This window comes from Zootoca vivipara, chromosome 11 (genome assembly GCF_965207765.1).
Source record: "Zootoca vivipara chromosome 11, rZooViv2.hap1.1, whole genome shotgun sequence".
In the NCBI taxonomy this organism is placed as follows: Eukaryota; Metazoa; Chordata; class Lepidosauria; order Squamata; family Lacertidae; genus Zootoca; species Zootoca vivipara.
The window spans coordinates 55605633-55626241 of NC_142594.1; the positions used below are offsets into that span (position 1 = coordinate 55605633).

General features: G+C 47.3%; 1 protein-coding gene across 25 annotated transcripts in view; it reads right to left on the reverse strand.

The window, feature by feature from the left end:
* The window catches only part of LOC118091751 (uncharacterized), a 191559-nt gene that overhangs the window by 77194 nt on the left and 93756 nt on the right, over positions 1–20609 (reverse strand). For 19 of the 25 annotated variants that reach the window (XM_088653723.1, XM_060281015.2, XM_060281019.2 and 16 more), the window contains exons 5-10: positions 11799–11930; positions 6894–7007; positions 4251–4379; positions 3667–3759; positions 2898–2999; positions 2165–2272 (exon numbers count right to left, since the gene is read on the reverse strand). In XM_088653723.1, the coding sequence (XP_088509849.1) occupies positions 2165–2272; positions 2898–2999; positions 3667–3759; positions 4251–4379; positions 6894–7007; positions 11799–11930 (678 nt within the window). The remainder of the gene's footprint in view (positions 1–2164; positions 2273–2897; positions 3000–3666; positions 3760–4250; positions 4380–6893; positions 7008–11798; positions 11931–20609) is intronic. The other 6 variants (XM_088653717.1, XM_088653716.1, XM_088653713.1 and 3 more) reach the window with 5 other exon arrangements.

Consider the following 20609-nt stretch of genomic DNA (forward strand, 5'->3'; position numbering starts at 1 on the left):
AAATAAGCAAGTGGCCGTATGGCAGGTGCTGGGGACATATGGACAGTGACCATCCCATTCCTGCCCTGCCTGTGAGCTTCCTCCCAGGGTGTGGGGAGACCAATTGTCCTACATGGTGCTGCACTACCTAGGAAGGAGCAGATCTGTAGCTTGGGGGTGCTCCTGTATTTGTCATGTTTGGCTCAGGTGGCCGCAGTGGTTGGAGTACCTTTTTCTAGCTCTGTCTGTTTCATCGGCTTTCGGACAGGAAGGACTGCATTGCAAGGGGCTGGACCAGATTTTTACTTTATTCACTATATTTATATGCTGCCCTCCATCAAAAGATCTCAGGGCAGCTCACAAGAGAAAAATGAGATGACCCTTGGGGTCCCTTCCAACTCTACAATTCTATGACTTGGCCATTGCAATCCATGAGCTGGGGACTTCTGTGCTAGATTACTGCACAATGCAATACCTGGGGCTGCCCCTGAAGACAACTCGCAAACTTTAACTGGTCCAAAACGAAGAGTTGCTCTTGTACTCGAATCCTGCTAGCTGGTTTCCCACAGGTATCTGTTGGGCCACTGGCCTGATCCAGCAGGATCTTCTTATGTTTTTACGGTCAAAGGCCTAAATTAAATACCTGAAACCACACCACCCCCCATCCCTAAAGTACCTCCCAGGTGTCAAGATCAGCAAAGGGACTCCTCTTCGTGGTTCCAGCACCCTCAAAAGCGTGCGGAGCGGGGCAGACCTTAGGGTGGGGGATGTCTCACCCACAGAGGGACGGTCTTCGTCCTATGCTGAAGACACACTTCTTTACCCCAGCATTTGACACATTAGAGCATGACAACAACGGTTGTGCTCTGCCTCCACAGTTGGAGGCTGCAAATGCTTCTGAATACCAGTTACTGGAAACCGCAGGAGACAGAGCTCTTGTGCGCAGATTCTGCTTCTGCTCAGATTCCCATTGGGGCACCTGGTTGGCCACTGTGAGAACAGGATGCTGGTCTAGATGGGCCATTGGATGCCATGGACTGGCTGGACACAGAGGAATGGCAGGTGGTACCAGCTGGGGAACCCCCAAGGGAAGAAGCCTCAGAGCCTGGGGATTGGTAGTGACACGACAAGGAGTGGTCAGAGGGAACAGAGGGAGGAGGAGGTGTTGGAAGCCAAACAGGGTTTAGTGAGCAGGGAGAGGCTATGGCAGAGAGAAATCCAGACTCAGAGGCAGAAGCGGAAGCTGGAGAGCAGGGAAGCTAAAAGGCAGAGATGAGGTAGGCTGGTGAGGAAGCCAGGGGTTCTCCTTTCTCCTGCTGTGACCAGCTCCCCTCTCCCCTGGTCTGCCAGAACCAAAAGAGGCATGAAGAGAGCGGAGCAAAGACAAACAAGATGAAACAGCCTCAGATTGCTTGGGAAGGACTGGGTGGGGTGGGGTGGAGGAGACTTAGGGAGTGGTGGGAAGGCAGGAACCTTCAGTCCTCGCAACTGCCTCAATGGGGCAAGAGGAAGACTTGCTGTGCTGACTAGGCCTGAGCTTCTATTTTTTTGAATAAAGAGTTAACTTCACTGACACCTTGTGAGTTATTGCTGATCTGCACAGGGCTCCTATGTTCTTACTAGATTTATATTTTAGGACCCACCCTATTCTTGTTGTTGTGATTTGGTTTGAACTGTTTTCAACGCATTTTCAATTGCTGCAGCCCTCCCTGGGACCTCAGGGTAATGGCTGGGCAGTAATCAAAATATGCTGGGGGAAGCCTGCTCTAGAGAGGACTCCAAATGGCAGCTTTATTTGGAACTCTAGCATGTTGGAATACTGCTGGCTGAGGTCTGCTGCGTTTGCAGGAAATCTGGTGCCATCTTTCCAACTGTGGGAGCTCCAGCAGAGTACGAGGTCATGGAAGAGCAAAGCAGGACAGGATGCGGGCATCAGGAGGGCCATTGATGGGGATGATGGTGTGAGACAGAGAAGGAGGGGGTGAAGGTTTGGGGACAAAGGGGGCAGGGGGAGAAGTGTCTACCCCAGACCCATTTCTTGTGGGTTCCTGCTTGCGGGACCAATTGGCACTTGACTGAAGAGCGTTTCCTGTGCAAATCCAGAACCCACCTCATTTTCAAGCAGCAGTATTGCAAGCAAGCCAAGAAACAAATGCATGCTTTGACATCTTGAGAGCAAGCTCACCTGCCAAGAATTCTTTAAGAGGAAGAGATTTCTGGTCAAATGATGGTTCAAACCCCATCAGCTCTTCCACTGCAGGGGCAGGTCCAGGACCTCCGATCGCAGGAGAAGCTGGAAAAGAAAAGGAAAGAAACAACTTAAGTGGAAGATTTAAAGGTGTGTGTTCTTCCTGCTGCCGATGCCACCATTTGGAAACAGATGGGCAAATGGCCCAGAAAGAAAGGGGGGGTCATCTTTGCTGCCTTTGGGATGGCAGGGTGAGTTCGGAGCAAGTTCAGAGCCAAATCAGTAACCGGTTGCCCCACCACACAGAAGTCAGGAGTACAAATAAATTACATGACAATAATTATATTATATTTATTTATAACTTGCCTCATCCCAAGACTGTGAAGCTCAATTATAAATCATCCCAAATGTCGTGAGTTGGGGAAGAAAGCCTGACACCCCTTGCCCAAGAAACTCCATAGCCCCAGGGGGCAAGAACCACAACCCATGTTTTTCCTCTGCTCGGTTCACAGGTTGCTTGGGGTGAACAGGACACCAGAAATGCCACTTTGGGGTGGGGCAGTCCTGTCCCCACCTCACTCAGCCTATCCATCCCACACTGCCACAGCTGGTCCATGAAGCAGCTCTGGGAATGATGCACTGGAGCCTATCGCTGCAAGCAATCATCCAGCAAGGGTAGTATCCAGATCTCAAACGCGAGCCAGCTTTCCACGGAGCTCTTCCTTCTCACCTGCTGGCGTGGACTGCTTTGACTCTGGTGGATTGGGCTCTGTGACGTCTACCAGACCTGTGTCGGAGCATCCTGGAAAGTTCGTCAGGATCTTGCCGGGTGCTGGGCACAAAGAGAGGGTGGGGGTGGGGGTAGGGGTAAGCTTTTCACACAGAAACTGAGCTGGAGCCACCAGCCAGTCTGAACGGCTTTTGGGCAGGCGCTCTGCGTGACACGACAGCAAATAGGCAGCATCCACATAGCATGTAGTTGAGAGAAAGCCTTGAATGGGGGGGTCATTCAAAGTGCTAAGGTGCACGGGGCAAGTGTAGATGCCACAGACCTGCCCCCCTCCCCAGGTAAAAGCTTTTTTCACCAGATTCTCTCCATTCATCTCTCTTTCCTGCTCATCGCCCTTTCAAGAGGACCTGACCTGCTTCCACCTGTGGAGCAAGAAGACGAAGGGAGTTGGGGGGCACCAGAATGGGTAGGTCATGCATCTCTCTCTGCCTCCAGCTTCAGCCAGGATGCATGAAGACAGGGGTGGGGAGGCAGGACCTAGAAGGGAGTGGGAATGGCAGAACCTCCAAAGCTGGGAAGCAAAGGATTCTGGGAACCGTCTCGTGATGTTTTGCTGCTCTTTCCCCACTTTGTGCCACCAAAACTCTGCCTTCCTCTCTGAGAATCAAGGTGTTGTTTGGAAACAGCAGGTGTGTCCATGCCAATGCCTGACTGAAGAGCCACAAAAGAACACACACCTCCTCTCTGGAGATGCTTCTGCCTTTTTTACCTGGCGGCTCAAAGAAAGGTGTTCCTTGTCCCTCTGCTAAGTGCTGAGGCCTCAACCAGAAATCTTCAGGAAGTCCCGTCTCTCCTGCAGGTGCTACGGGAAACAATGAGCAGATACACAGGCTCTCGTGAAAGCCCACCCAAAAGGTGGCTTCACGACAGGTTACCTTTGCAGACCCCAAGTCAAACTGCCCCAGGTTTTTTGTTTCACCGGAAGAGAGGGGGAGTTAAGAGGACCACCAGCAGATCTTCTAGGTGGTATTTACTGAGCAGCTGTGGCTAACTCGGGATTGCTCCAATTCGCACCGGGGCTCACCTGGAACACCCACACAGGTCAGCTACACAGCTGGCAGCCCCAGAGCCTACTGCAGACCTGGGTGCTGTCTTGTGGCAGCCACGTATTAGCCCTTGAGTGCAGATGTGCTCCTGCTTTTCTCTTCTTCCTAAAATGCAGCTTGCAGTCCCATCCATACTCGCCTCACATCCTAGTTTACTAGCTGCAGCTTCCCTCTCTTCCCCCCACCCCCATTCGACCCCAGGACTGCTGTTGTTCCTGGCAGAGGCAACAGATCAGCATGGGCTCACCTGCTTCATTCTGGTTCATCAGAGACTCTGCCCTGGAATCGAGGAAGGCCATGGGGTCAAAAATGTTTGCAGGAGGATGTTGGGGTCCCAGAGGGGGCTGCTCAGGCACCCCTGCAACTCCGTAAGGTGCTGTAAAAAACAAGGCAGGTTTTTTGCACCACCAGCTCCCACATTTTCCCTGCCACCCACAATGTGGGAGGGGGTGTTCACGCTTAGACTGAACCAAGATGAGGCTGATTCGGTCTCTCAAGTGGGAAGCAATGCATTTTCACCAACTAACAAACCAATACAAACCTTGCAGGAAATGAAGCCCCGGTAGCTAATTGAGTCAGGATTTCCTTTCCAGGTAGCATTTTGCACTGAGAAAAACACACTTCCAGATGAGGAAGAAAATGTTCATTTCCTCTTGCTGCTACCAGCACTCCCAAGTCCTAATCTTGAGCTTATTACTTTCCTGATGTTTTGTGACAGGAGGAGGAAGGAAAACTATGAAGTGCCTTTTTAATAGATTTCCCCAACCTTGCGTCCCGAAATGATTTGGACCCCGTCATCCCCAGCTAGCATCCGGGGGTTTCTCTAAAACCAGGGGTGGAGAGACTTGGTGGCAGCACAATCACAGCATCTGCCTGGTAACTGCTTGCCAGCTCCAGTTTACAAAGCCTCTGGTCCTGCAGCAGTCGCCTGCACCTAAGGGACCACCTGGCACCCCAGTCCTAAGCCTTGCAAAACTGAACAAGCAGAGCATCATGAGACAGGTGGGTGCGGCAATGGCAACCAGTGGAAGAAGCAGAGGGGGTGAAAGAGGATTAATAAAGTGGGGAGGTAGCAACAAGGCCCCATCACACCCAATAGTAGAGTGCCTTTTGGGAGTGCCTTTTGGGAAGGGGAGTTTCCATTTGGCCCAGGCTTCATCTTACCCTTGTGGTGCAGACTTCAGAGGCGGCCTGCCCACCAGTCAGGGTGGATAAAAATCAATGATTTTTTTAAAAAAATCAAAAAAATCGGATTTTTTTGATTTAAATCGGATTTTTTTGATTTAAATCGATTTTTTTGATTTAAATTGGATTTTTTAAAATAAAATGCTTTTTGAGGAAAATATATTACCATCCAAAGGTTATTCCATCATGAAATAAAGATTAGTTTTTTAATTATGTAGAATAAGGTTGTATATGTTTAATTTTTTTGGTAAATAAATTCCATTAATCCATTCACAATGTCATGCTCTTCCAGAGGTTTTTGTAAGATTATTGGGCATTTTCTAACCCTAACCCTAACCCTACAAGATATTATCACAGATGCTTGGTTTACTTTTGCAGTTCTCAAAACTGAATTTGACTCAACAGAGATCACATGCCTCTTCTTCACAGCAAAAATGTTATAACATGAACAGAGTTGAGAAAAAGACCTTAATCCTATTGTTCTACAAACCTATGAATACAGAAACAACCCCTTCAGTGCTAAGTTTCAAGAAGTTCAGTGAATAGAATAGAAACAATATTTTTCTGATTGTTTGGAGTGGACAGTATTTAAGTTTTTCATGTGTAGGCTGGGCTGACAGTCTTAAGTTTCTTAAAATATATTATTTTGTTTAGCCAAATTAGTTAAAAACATGGATGTTTGTTTAAGCAAATAACATATGCTGTAATGTTATTGTTTCAGTTGAATAAATTTATTTAAATTGTTATTATTAAGGTAATGATTATTTTTAAGTTGTCCAAATATGAATAACCCATTAAACTGGGGATAAAAAACTAATATGAAAAGTTGTTATTCTAAAAATCTTCATCTACTTGCATATTAAAGTTATACCAGGAATAATTAGTCTTTATGTAGAAAACTATGATTTAAATCAAGCCTTACTGACTAGTGATTTAAATCGTGATTTAAATCGTGATTTAAATCAGATTGATTTAAATCAAATCCACCCTGCCACCAGTCTTAGGCCAACATTCAGCAAGGCTGTACAGTAATATCAATGCGGACTGGCCTTTGGCCTCGGATATATTCTACTGGGGGTCAGAGCAAGCAGAGGGGAGGGAAGCAGAAAGTGAGGAAGGAGGACAGGTTAAACAACTTCCCAGAGAAGCAGGAGGGCTACACAGAAGCCCCAAATGTTGCACTTCTGATGCCATTCAATTCTGGCTGCAGAGGATTGGGATTTTTTTTAGTTTCCACCAGCCACAGGGAGAAAGGAGGGCTGGGAGACTGGCGGATCAACAGGAGCAAAACGTTGGTGAAGTGGTGGTATTCAATTCCCTCACCGCCACCCTGGATAATGGGACACTTTGCGCAGGAATTAAAGTTTTCAAATCAACATGGTCTTCTTCACACTTACAAGATTTCCTCCAGACACCAAAACGCCAGTCTATAATTTCAAAAAAAGATCTAAGGGAGGCATGAAGGAGCCCAGCCTCACGACCGACGGCATGCAGATTTTTCAAGACCCACTGGCAGATTAGAAGTCTACTGAGAAAACAGATTATGTCCCTCAGTGCTCTCCATAATTAACACGAGTTTCAAAGCACACTGGAGGAGGAGGAGGAGGAGGAGGAGGAAAGATGTCAGCCATGCAGAAGAATTCCTTAGTGGCACTTGAAGCGGGGAGAGTTACGCAACCGGCAAGCACGGCGGAGAGAATTGTACCATGGACTTCTTGCGAAGCTCCCAAATACTCCCCGAAAGGTGGCACATTCGTCATTTCCTGGGGAAGCAGCAGAAGGTCGGACAGGACGTCTTCGCGGTGCATCTTAAAAGGCTCTATGGGACAATCAGCAGATAGTTGGTGTCTTTCTCCAGGGTCTCGAGCCGTGGCCCAGTTCAGGACAGCTTCCACCTTGACTCAGCAGCCCAGGACACCCCCCATGCCCCTTGCTTCTGCCACCTGCAGTGCCAGCCCTGCCTGCTGTGCAACAGACATGTCAATCGGCGAGAGAGGGGTGCAGGGGGCCATGGCAATGGGGTGCAAAGGAGCTGAGACTAGCTGAGCCTCATCTGGCTTACAGGCTACCTACTGAGAACAGGGTCCAAGGGGATGGAGGGCTTAGGAAGATGAATATCCCTCTCTCCCCCACCACCATAAAAAAACCCAACCCTTGGAAAAATGTGTCTAAGGGCTTGCTATAGGGAAATTTTGGCCACTCAGCAGTCAAAAAGGAGACTGAGCTTGAGCTTCAGTTCTGTGCTAGGCAGGAAGCACGGCACTTTTTAATGATGAGCCAAAGCCAGACAAGTAGCTCAGTTGACAGAGCATGAGGCTCTTAATCTCAGGGTCATGGGTTCGAGCCCCACATTGGGCAAAAGATTCCTGCATTGCACAGGGTTGGACTAGATGACCCTCGTGGTCCCCTCCAACTTTGTGATTCTATGATTCCACATCTATCAAGGGAACAAGAAGTGTGCTCTGTAAAGTCCAGCAGATGTCGAATTCTAGGCTCACTGCTGTGGGATCTTCAACCGAGCTAACTTTGTTCCAGGTATAGCTTTAAGATGCTACTGTCACTAAACTTTGCGTCAGGGACGTGAGGCACTCAAAATGTTGCTGGACCACAATTATCACATGGCACAGGGCAAACCACAGTCAAACCCGTTTCCCTGCCTCTACTTGTATGATGATAAGCAAGACTCATCAATACCCACCCCAGACACCCACTTCAGGGCAGGACTGGGAGGCAGCCAACCTAAATCATGGTTTTACTGCACATTTTGAACCCTAACCAGGGCCTCTTGACATGAGAAAAGAAATAAAATGCATCTCTGTGCAGTTAAAGACATAATAACTGGGCTTGCAAGGTGTATAATATTTTGTTTTATTTAAAAAATGCCTCAGGTGTACCTGCTCAAATTGTTGAGGCATCTTACTGGAAGTGAAAATGGACTTTCAGTCGATGGGTACCTGCTCAGACACAACAAGCCCAAAGCCTAGGTGCAGAAGGGACAGGTTTGCATGTGTGTCGGGTGATCCCAATGGCCTGCCACTTCCACACAGTATTCAAACCCAGCGACCACCTACAATCCATCTTGTTAGCTTGTGCCAGGAATCCTATTACACCCTTGACTGGACAGAGGCAGCCAAGCAAGAGAGGAGCCTCGGTGACCTCTTTGCAGGCAAAGCGGCTTTTCCAAAACGAGCCTCTACCTGGCAGCTGGGCGGCATTACAGGAAGCGGAAGCTTCTAAGAGAGGCAGGGCAAAGAGAGCCTTCCACGTTTCACTGGAAACAAAGATGTAGGTTTTCCCAGACCAACACTGAGATACTGCAGAACTAAGGCAGGTGGGGATGTTGGACGAGAGGTTTCAAGCATGATCCAGTCTTATCCTTCCTTGTCCCTGGGGCAGCCATGACTTGCGTGTGCAAAAAGAAGCTGCATCGATGCTAATTCGTCCATTCCTCTCTCCTTCAGTGCCAGCTCTTTAATCAATTGGTTTTAGTGCATGGATAGCTCAGTTGGTTAGAGCATGGTGCTGATAATGCCAAGGTTGCCGGTTCAATCCCCGTACGGGACAGCTGCATATTTCTGCATTGCAGGGGATTGGAGTGGATGATCCTCAGGGTCCCTTCCATTTGCAAAACAGAGAAACTGTCCCAGGCACCAAACACACACCCCACAGACATGAACACAAAATGCCCACTCTATTTATCATCTACAACAGTATTGTTCTTTCAAGCCTGATTTCAGCTAGGAGTGAGGACCCTTTGAGTACATGTGCACCCATGGGTGCTGCGTTGGCAAATGAACTGAAAGCACGCCAAGAGCCTCACTCATCCTGCTAGGTGTTCCATGTTCCTGAAACTCTTAATAAGCACCTTCAACATGTAAACACGTTGGAGGATGGAAGGAGCTCAAGTATTATTCCAAAAACATCCCCTGTGACAACAGTCCCTACGGTGTCCTCAGAAACCAGCAAGTCCAAATTCCACACTTGCTAAAAAATTATGAAATTTCAGCAAGCCTACTCACTTAGAGGTTGTTAGGTTTTTCTATTTGAGTGGGTTTATACGTTTCCCCATATGTATATGTTACTGTGATTAACAAAAGGGTGTTGTTGTTTTTTAATGTGGCAAAACGTGTAGGTTTCTGCTTTCATCAGCTGCTTTGATAAAGAAGAAGTGATGCTGTTTCCAAGGTAAAAAGAAAGGAAGATGAATATAAATAAGACAGCGTCGTTTCATTTCTACCAGAGCAGCTGATGAAGGCAGAAGCCTAAATGTTGTGTCACATGAGAGAGAGAAAAGCCCTCTGCTTTATCAATCACAGTAACATACATATTCTTTTAGTGATTATCCAAATCCTAAAGGGGGATCCATAATAGGTTTGTGTGGTATGCTGTTTGATGCAGGGGTGGGTGGGTGTGTAGATCCCTGCTGGTCAAGCCAAAGACCCATCTAATCTAGGATCCAGCTCTCACAGTGGCCATGAGAAGCCTGAAATATCATTCTGTGTGTAAATATAAAATCTCTCAGCTCCTACAGCCAGTGATACTGAATCACACCCAAAAGTCAGACTGTGTAGGCTTCAGTAGAGCATATTCTTGCACATCAGCTACCAACTTCTACCCAAAAGCCTATTTTCACATGTCAGAATAATGGCTACTGAGCCCTCATTGCAATATATTATAGGGTTTTCCAAAGGGCCCCCCCTCATTTCCCCATTTTTCAGGATTGATGGCCTATTTGAGGCAGCTTTAAAAACAGCACAGATAGGAGATATATCAGTTTAACTGATGCAATTTGTATGCCCTCCACACTAATCTCTCTGCCCCAGCCTTGTAGGCCAGCACCCAAGAGCCATTCCAAGCCAACCCCTGTGTGAAATTGAATTTTGAAGGATTTGAGGAGTCCAGAGAGCACCTGCTCATGCAGGCAGCCGCACAAAGAAGATGCAAAGTGCTTCAGCACAGAGGGAGCCCCGTCAGCCTGGAATATCAGGTTGGTGGGGAGCGGCAGAGAACAACCAGACCAATTGTTTCATGCTCCAGAACACACAAATTATCACTGTGGCATTAAGCGCCGCACACAGAGCTAAATCATGCAAACGCTCCCACAGCAGACAAGGAAGCTTTACTATCCATGACAGCTACGCAGCTCCAGGTGACTTATTAATGGAATTAAACTTACTGAGCAGAGGTATGAGAAGGGAGCCCCATGTCGCTGCCTGAGGGTGATGGACACCTGAGCAAAGGATGCCTCTCCGCTGACCCATTTTGCAGATATGACCCTGCAGCATGCCCACTTTCCCATCTCTGCTTGTCCAAAGCTAGGACGTGGGAATGGGGTTTCCATTTTAGGATCCTTACACACACATTCCCACCACGGAGAAGGTCTCGGCATTGGGGAATGGGAGGGATGGTCTGTTCCCTGTCCCTGCAGCCTGGGGTACTGGCAGCTGAAAACATTTAAAGAGCCAGGACAGCAGATGGGATCGGAACGTTACTCGGGTGAGCTTTTCTGCATGCCAGCTTTTAGAACTTGGTTGGATACAAGCAACAAGAATAAGAGGCTTACAGACAGAGGAAACAACATGAATCTACTTTCAGAATATTGTAAGGGTTCTTTGGGCAAGGGGCAGTCAGGAGAAGATGTTGGAAGTGAATGCTCAGGACAGTAATATAAAGCACGGCACATGGTTAAACAGTGGAACTCCCTCCCATAGGAGGCAGTGATGGCCACCAACCTGTTTGCCTTTAAAGAAGATTAGGCAAATTCAAGGAGGACCAATGATGGCAGCTGTGTTCTACCTCCACTGTGAGAGCCATCATTCCTCTGAATATCAGTTTTTGGACACCACAAGGGGAGAGAGTGCTCTGGTGCTTGACTCCTGCTTACTGGCTTCCCATATGCAGCTGTTTGGCCACTGTGAGAACAGGATGCTGCACTAGATGGGCCACTGACCTGTTCTGGCAGGCTCGTCTCATGTACCTAGCTCCACAGGTATGTTCACGGGGTCTAAACTGGTTGTGACCACACCCAAAGAAACAGATCTTTGAGTCACGTTGGAGTATGCACTGAAAAAGTTACAGAATCATAGCATAGAATCATAGAATTGTAGAGCTGGAAGGGACCCTCAACAGTCATCTAGTCCAACCGCCTGCAATGTAGGAATCTCAGTTAAGGCACTCAGGACCAAAAAAATATTGGCTGTCTGTGTGTGAGCCTCTGTGGAATCATGGTTGAAGTGTTTTTCCGTTTCTCTCATACAGCAGATAGTCAACCTATGGAATGTTCTGAGCACATGCAAGCCACCCCTGACAACCCCACCAGCAGAAAGATGCTTTAGGCCAAGGATAGTCCATGCGGTGCCTCCAAATGTCATTGGAATCCACTTCCCATCAGCCCCAGTCAGCATGGCCAAAGAAGAGGGATGATGGGAGCTGTAGTCCAATGACATCTATAGGTCACCACATTGGCTAGCCCCTCGTTTAGGCAATGAAGCAGAAGCAGGCATTGTTCCTGGAATGGTGTTCAGGTTTGAAATTTCAGGCGGATTTCAATAAAAACACAGGCTTTCGTGCTTCTGTTCTCAGCGAAGCTGCAGCTGCGGCTACTTCTTACCTGTCACATCCATGGGCTTAAATGCTGGCTGTGGCTCAAAGCAATGGGCCCTGTCATCCATTGTCCACGAGTCATTGCGGTCCAGAAACTCCTTGTAGGACATCTTTTCATCCATGATCTTTCCTGGGGACACTGGGAAGAGAAAAAGGAAAGCATCGATGATAACCAGCAAGTCAAGCCGAGCCCTTGGTTGTGCTAGAGAAGAACTTCCGTTGGACCTACAACCTACAGCCCACTAAACTAAGGACAATTTTCACAATGGAGAGAAGCAAGCAGTGGTCATCCCCCTTCTCTCAAGCAAATCCATGTCTCCAGTCAATCCTCCGCCGTACAACGACCTATGGGCGAACCTTTTCCAAGTCAAGCCAAGTAGTGCCTTAGCATTCCAAAGTTTCTTTTACAAGTTCCCAGAAGTATTACAGTAGTGATTTCCTTCTCCTGCCCACCTGCTCATTCCTCATCGGTATAGAATCACACAATTGTAGACTTGGAAGGGACTCCAAGGGTCATCCAGTCCAACCCCCTGCAATGTAGGAATTACAGCTGAAGAATCCCAGATAGCCATCGAACCTCTGCTTAAAATTTTCCAAGGAAGGAGAGCCCACCACCTTTTGAGGGAGTCTGCTCCCCTTTCAAACGGTGCATAGTATCAGCAACTTCTTCCTAATGTTGAGTTGAAATCTCCTTTCTTGTCATTTGAATCCATTGGTTCAGCCCTAGCCTTAGGAGCAGGAGAGAACAAGCCTGTTCCATCTTCCACATGACAGCCCTTCAGATATCTGAAAATGGCTCTAATACCTCCTCCCTGTCTCCTCTTTTCCAGGCTAAACATCTCCAACTCCCTCAGCCATTCCCCACAAGGCTTGGTTGCCAGCCCTTGATGATCCTGGTCACCCTCCTCTGCATATGTTACAGCTTGTCAATTTGCTTCTTAAACTGGGGTGCCCACAACTGGACTGAGGACTCCAGGTGGGATCTGATCAAGGCAGAATCGAGCAGTACCACGACTTCCCTCGATCCTGACGCTATACTTCTGTTGATGCAGCCTAGACTAGCAAACATGTTTAAATAATTGTTTATATAATCACTGCCATAAACACAGACATGTTCACTGTCAGTTGCTTCTGTGTGTACAAATCTCTACACAGATAAACACCTTTCCCCCACCTGCCTACTGACCTGCGCACAGCCCCTCAGTCCTACCTTGGTGAACAATTTGCAATACTAGCTGGTCTTAATATTGTGCTGTCACACAGAACCAGCAGCTTTCTCAGCTGTCCTCCATCACCCCAAGTCGATGCATCATTTGCAACTTAACCCTCATTTCCCTTTTACTCTCCTCCCCGTCACCAGACAAGAGGGTTTCGTGCCAAAGGCCATGTTATCGCAAGCGCCTCAATGCACGGTAGCAGGTAACCTCTGGCCACAGACACTCTCCCTGTGCACTTCAGTGATAGCTACGACCAATGACAGAATGAGCCACAAGGCTTACTCATGTAAATAAGTCCAAGAGAAGCGAACAAAGAGGATTGTGTTCGAGTAAAAAGCTGGTATGTAAAATGCTCCACCATTGGCAACCGTTTGCATTGGGTTTGTTTGTTTCTTAAACTTCTGGGAGGGCTGCAGCTGCTTGACTTCATGAGAAGCAGGAAGTCAGAAGCCGTCAGCCATCCCTTTATACCCAAATGAGCTGCATTGTTTCCACTGGATCCCCGTTGGAGCGACACAGGGGGTTGCTACCCGTGCAGTGCTCTGCAGAGAGAGCCAACACCAACATCCTGTGTTTCAGGGTCACATCGCTGGGTGCTAACATGTGCCTCGAAAGCAGCAAAACCTTTTCAGATAGCTATTCTCAGAAAATAAGGCAGACTGCTTATTGCATCTGCATCTCACACTTCTTTTTCAAAACTGACTTTTATTGCAGCTTTGTTAAAGAAGAAAGGAAGTTAACGAAAAGGAGATTTAAAAAATAATCAGCTTGCATTCACAAAATGATAAACATCCAACCAATGTTGGTGTCCATGCAAAGTATGTTCAAATATAGCAAGGGAATTGTGATCTGCAGACCACTGCACAATAGATATTTATTTATCCTTCCATACTCAAAGTAGAAGTCTCTTAGCGACCACACACTTCTTCCAAAGGACAAATGTATCCGAATGAAAATATTTGATCAGGAAGGGAAAATAAAGCACATTTAACATGATTTAAATTGGGGAATACATTTTCACAGAATGATAAAGCATTTGTGCATATTTTCTTACAAGATTTCCACCCCACCCCTTGTACACCAAACCTTATTATTTTTAAAGAAAGTGGTGACTCTCTCTTCCAGTCTGCACCCCAAGGATCATTTATGGTTACCATGCTACAGTTAAGAACCACAGGAACTGGCGCAGATAAGCATCCTCTTAGATCAAGCACTTAGCTTTTTCCAGTTCTAGATTGTCCACAATACTGGTGGGTCTTACTAATTTATCTCTGCCCCCTTCTCTCAAAATTTTAGCTCCCTCAGTGATGATGCTACATGAAAGATGTTGTTGCCATCATTTTCTTCTCGCGTAGTGGTACCCTGTTTACCGAATTGCAAGTTCTTAATACCGGTGCGTAAGCATTCTCACCCTCCCAGAAAGGCTCTTTCATTCGGTGTTTTGCAATGTGTCTATTTGTTTAACATATCCATGATTATACAGCTGATTAATTTTTTAAATCCCTTAAGCGCCCCAAAGCCCTTCTAGCACTTGCCATGCACAGGCCCCAAACTTGGCAAAGGGCAGAGTGGCTTCCTTCCAAGGCCTCCTGCCTATTGCACAGCTAGGGGGGAGGGTGACGTGGTTGACTATGGCAAGGAGCGCACAGCCCAAAGATTTAAGGCTGCCCCATGCGCTGCACCGGGAAGATCAGGTTGCACAGGAAGGGCAGTGTGGGAATCAGTAATCCATGTGTCGTGCATGCTGTTAAAAATCTAATCCATAGTGGGTGAGAAACTCCTCTGAAGCTAGCAAGGTGGAAAGAAGGAATGCCAAGTCAGACCAATGGTTCACCTAGCTAAGTAATGTCCACACTAGCAGCTCTCCAGAGCTTCAAAGAGGAAGCTATCTCCAGCCCTACCTTCTGCATGCGAACAAATATGCCACCACTGAGCTATGACCCTCCCAAAGCAGAATCTCAGAGCAGTGTTCTCGTGAAACAAGCAAGGAATCATCAAGGGCACGAAGACCCAAAGAGCTTGGCGCACAGGCCAAACGGAGCCCTCACTTGCTGCAACTTGGATCATGTCATACAAAGGAAAGAATTTCTCTGAGATGTTGGAAGATGGGCTTTCCTCCAGGGTGAAGAAGCATCCCTAGGAGCCAAAGCTACTGAAGCCTTTGTCTTTAAACAGTGGGAGGGGAAATGTCCCTGGAAACACAAGGCATTCTGGGAACAGGGGGGAAATGGCAGGGAGAGAAGTACCACAGGAACTCTTGTTATGAGCTGCTAAATATAAAACAGCTTCTCTCCAATGCTCTGCAGGCCTCTGGATTCAAAGGTGGATTTATAACCCTTTTTTAGCAAAAGCAAAAGCACCAGGGGAGGAAGAGACAGACAGCAGCGACGATGCCAACTCGTTTCTGCAGACTGATATTGCTAAGCAAACCCAAGGCCAACTAAGTGCTACCTGATCTCATGCTGCAATTTTAGCTGATCCAACTGTGCTGTGTCACATTTAGTTGGTGCAAGTGCTCCTCTCTGCATCACTTTTACACTTCTCTTCCTTTTGAGCAAGCTTCGTGATGCTATGCCTAAGGGAGATTCACAACAGCAGGCTTCATAAACTTGCCTGCGGCCCCAAAATGACTCATTTGGACAGAAAGCAGGAGCTGCTGCAAGATCCAAGGAACCTGCAGCCTTGTGCCTAAGCAACAGAGCACCCTTTTCAGTGGGGCTGACGCTAGAGAATCTGCTGGTGCCCTCCTTAGCTTGCACTTCTCTTCAATCACCGCTTCCAGTTACTTGTTGGTACTATCCTGCCAACCACCATCTATACACAAGAGGGAAGCATCAGCAGAATTGGGGGAAACCCAAAGTTTGCTGATATTAAATAAGAAAAACGAGGGACCCTAAAACAGGTTGGAAACCCAGAATTGCTAAATAACGGTATGCTCACGAGACATGAAATGCATTTAATAAATTTGCTGCAGGTCCCACTTCTTTGTGCCTACTACAGGGAACGGTCTTCTCACCCTGGTTCTCTTGCTTACCAGCATGTACCAAATTCTGCATGCTAACAATCAGGAGATAGTTTTATAAGATTGGTGTTGGGCAGGGGGAGAGAAAGAGCACATGACAACAGAAGAAGAGCACAGCAGGATCAGGCCAGCAGCCCATCTAATTCAACATTCTGGTCCCTGAGGGAAAGCTCACAAGCAGGAGCTGAGTGCACAATTCCCAGGTACCGGGTAAATGTTTGAGCTTAAATTGATTCTTATCAACATGTTTTAGATGTGTTGGTTGCTGGCAGTTCCTGTTCAAGCAGCTTCTGTCCTTGGGAAAATTGTTAAGTCTATCCCTGTAGAGCAGAACTAATAGCTCAAAAGCTTCTTGTATTATGGGTTTTCCCAGTAGTGATGTATGGAAGTGAGAGCTGGACCATAAAGAAGGCTGATTGCCGAAGAATGGATGCTTTTGAATTTTGGTGCTGGAGGAGACTCTTGAGAGTCCCATGGACTGCAAGAAGATCAAACCTATCCATTCTGAAGGAAATCAGCCCCGAGTGCTCACTGGAAGGACAGATCCTGAAGCCGAGGCTCCAATACTTTGGCTACCTCATGAGAAGAGAAGACTCCCTGGAAAAGACCCTGATGTTGGGAAAGATGGAGGGCACAAGGAGAAGGGGACGACAGAGGATGAGATGGTTGGACAGGGTTCTCGAAGCTACGAACATGAGTTTGACCAAACTGCGGGAGGCAGCGCAAGACAGGAGTGCCTGGCGTGCTCTGGTCCATGGGGTCACGAAGAGTCGGACACGACTAAACGACTAAACAACAACAACATTTATGACTTTGTGAGTATGAGTTCCACCCGCCCGCTGGGGCTGATGGGAGTTGTAGTCCAAAACAGAGGCACCAGATTGGAAGAGAAGCTGACTTAAAGGCTTCATTCCTCAGAGACATCAAGACCTAAAAGCAAAAGGCTAGAAAGCTCTTTCTGAGCTTCAGAGGCTTCCAAGCTGCTTCTCTGCACCAGGTCAATCCCATCTGCATGACTGCACGCAGGCAAGGAAGATGGAGAGCACCTTCTTCTGCAGCTAAGGCCATTTAAACAGCCAAACAGAAGGTGAAGGAGAAGATTTGGTCAAGGACTTTTAAACCATTGAATTCATTAAAGCAAAAATAGTAATCATAACCAGGTATATTTGTAGTAAGTACAACCACCTCCCCCCAGGTTAGCTAACTGTTATGGGGGGGGGGACATTAAAAAAGGACTTTTAACAATGCGAGGTCAGGTTTTTATGAATGTGAGTAAGGCACTGCAACATTCTTCACCATGGAGGGCTATTGATAGCTACTAGCCATGATGGCTGTGCACTGCCTCCACAGTCAGAGGCAGCAATGCTTCTAAATACCAGTTGCCGGAAACCACAGGAGGGGAGAGGACCCTTGTGTTCAAATCCTGCTTGCGGGTTTCCCATAATAGGCATCTGGTTGTCCAAGGTGAGAACAGGATGCTGGACTAGATGTGTCATTGGCCTGATCCAGGAGGGTTCTCCATACGTTCTTATGATCACGGAGACCTGGATTCAAATCACTGCTCAGACCTAGAGGTCACTGAGTAACACCAGGCCAGTTACCTGCTCTGTCTAATCTCCCTCCCAGGACAAAGCCGGACGCCTCTTGGATGCAAGAGTCCTCGGAGGAAATGCACGACGCAGAAGTAAATCAATAAAATACAATCAGGGAATAAATTCAACAAACAGAGGCAGAATGCAACCAAGCCAAGCAACATGCCATACAACAAATACAGGCTAAAAATGCAGTTGCTGCTTTGCCCCTAAGCCATTAGCCAGCTGTGAAACTGTGGAGCACACACAGCTCTTACAGGCCGAAGAGAGAAAGCCAGCCACAGGATGCTGACCAACCGCCCAGCTTCTCTCAGGGGAGGAAGTTTGGTTTGGCTGGGGCAAAGACCACAGATGTGGCTCATGGCCAGGCCTGGCTGTGTGAGCTGCTGGCAGTTACTGGGACGGAGACCGCAGAGGTCCAATGGGTGAGAACAAGAGCAGGGAAGAGGAAGGCAGGATCTCTTGTACCCCACTGGAAATCTGCCCTATGCAGTCTAATGAAGCTGTGGCTTCAAAGGAAAAGAAGGAATAGCCTGAGATTAAACATTATAGGTGATCTGCTATTGCCTGCCTAACATCCTGGAGAGAAGAGGAGCAATCGAGTCCCAGTCACATTTCGCCTTAACATGTTTCCCCTGCCCCTTCCGCCTCTCTGCAGGACACCTTATTATAGAATCATAGAATTATAGAGTTGGAAGGAACCTCGAGAGCCATCTAGTCCAACCCCCTACAATGCAGGAATCTTTCGCCCAACATGGGGCTCAAACCCATGACCCTGCCCACCTTCTGCCCACAGAAGCACAGAATTGTGCTTGCTAAATGTGTGCCATTCAAAAGCAATCGACGGAAAAAGCGTCCTCTCGGTTCCAGCACAAAGGCTCCTGCAACTATCTGTTTGCTCTGTGCTGAGCGCTGGCAATCACGGAGACGAGAGCGCTTAAAATAGCAAACCCCCCGCAGCCCTTACAGTCGGGTTTGTTTAATGCTGAGATTATAGCCCGTTTCTCTGCCTATATCCGCACACGCACAAGTGCCGCTGACCTAGTTTCGTCTTCCCAAGTCCCACCGGCAAAGAGCTGCAAATTCACATGCTGCACGAGCAGCGGCGGCGGCGAGAAACAGATCTCCCCAATCCGTCATGCACTGCTCAGGCAAGGCCATTAATTCCAGAGGGCATCCAAATAAAATGAAATGAAAGACATCAAAGCTCGGCGGTTATTTGCATAAGGAGAGAAGAGTCTTGGGGACTTGCAGCTCCGAGACTTAGCAACTTAAAGCCAGGAAACCTCCATTTAAGTGTGTGTGTGTGTGTGTGTGTGTGTGTGTCACCCCCAATGACCAACTAGCTGTTTTTCCAGCTGCTAATTCAAGACTTGGGAGGTGGGGCATGGGAGGGAGAAGATGGCACAAGAGGAGAATATTAATCTTCAGCAGAAGAAAACTGTGAAGATCCATCAGTCCTCGTTCAATAAAGTTTACATTACATGAAGGACTGATTTCAAAAGGTTGGTTCACACTCTCGAAACTGGGAGATGCCCTCTTTTTCTATATTCAAAATAATAACATGAAGGTAAAGCTGAGGAACACTTTTTTAAGAGTAAACATCAACATCCAAAAGTACAGAAGAGTATTTTTTTATTTTTTTTAAAAAAGGTTCCAAAAGAATTCTAAAATGGCATAACTAGTCAGTGTGCTCATTATGCTCAACAGGTATTGAGAAAAATGTATGTTCACTATATTCAATAAATATATTGCTTTCACTAGCATCCAGATGAATATGTCTTAAATACTCATCATTCCAGCAGCTGCTATGATAAAAAAAACTGTTCACTGTTTTTGTGCAACTACAGAAAATCCTACAGCTCTGAATGCAACACCTCCCTTCCTCTTTCAGCTAGACAGTAGCTGCATTGTCATAAATTCACCAAAATTAGCCAAGCTATGCTCTCCTTTGTTCGATATTTGTATCAGAATATGGTTTGACACCTTGCCGACAAAGGTCCGTATAGTTAAAGCTATGGTTTTCCCAGTAGTGATGTATGGAAGTGAGAGCTGGACCGTGAAGAAGGCTGATCACCAAAGAATGGATGCTTTTGAATTATGGTGCTGGAGGAGACTCTTGAGAGTCCCACGGACTGCAAGAAGATCAAACCTATCCATTCTGAAGGAAATCAGCCCCGAGTGCTTACTGGAAGGACAGATCCTGAAGCTGAGGCTCCAATACTTTGGCCACCTCATGAGAAGACTCCCTGGAAAAGACCCTGATGTTGGGAAAGGTGGAGGGCACAAGGAGAAGGGGACGACAGAGGACGAGATGTTTGGACAGTGTTCTTGAAGCTACAAACATGAGTTTGACCAAACTGTGGGAGGCAGTGGAAGACAGGAGTGCCTGGCGTGCTCTGGTCCATGGGGTCACGAAGAGTCGGATACGGCTAAACAGCAACAACAAATGGTTTGACAGCAGCATCACAAATGCTGTACGAAATGTCAAATGTTCTCAGTCACCCAAGCTCCACGGATATGATGCTCCGATTCTGAGAGAATATTTCAATGCTCTACCAGTCGACAAAGACAGGAGAAGAACAAGTAGGTCAAGTCTATTGGTGAGGTAGACTCTTTAAACCTTGACCAATTCGGAGCAGTTGATGCATCTTTCCACTTTTATCAATATCCCAGCCTCTCCACTACATCAAAGGCTGCCAGTCACAATGGCTATGTTACAACTCCACTGGTGGAGGCAGCATGCCTCTGAATGCCAGATCAGGAAGTGGGGAGGCTGCTGTTGCATACCGGTCCTGCCTGTGGCCTTCCCATTGGTTAGCCAAGGCAAGAACAGTATGCTGGACTAGACTAGCCATTGGCCAGATCCAACAGGCCCTTCTTATCATGACCAGAAGTTCTTCTGCTTCCTCCTATGACCATCCTGTCTCCCTTGCTGCCCCAAGTCTTGTACTGAGGCACAGCTACACAGTGTCTGGCCTCCTGAA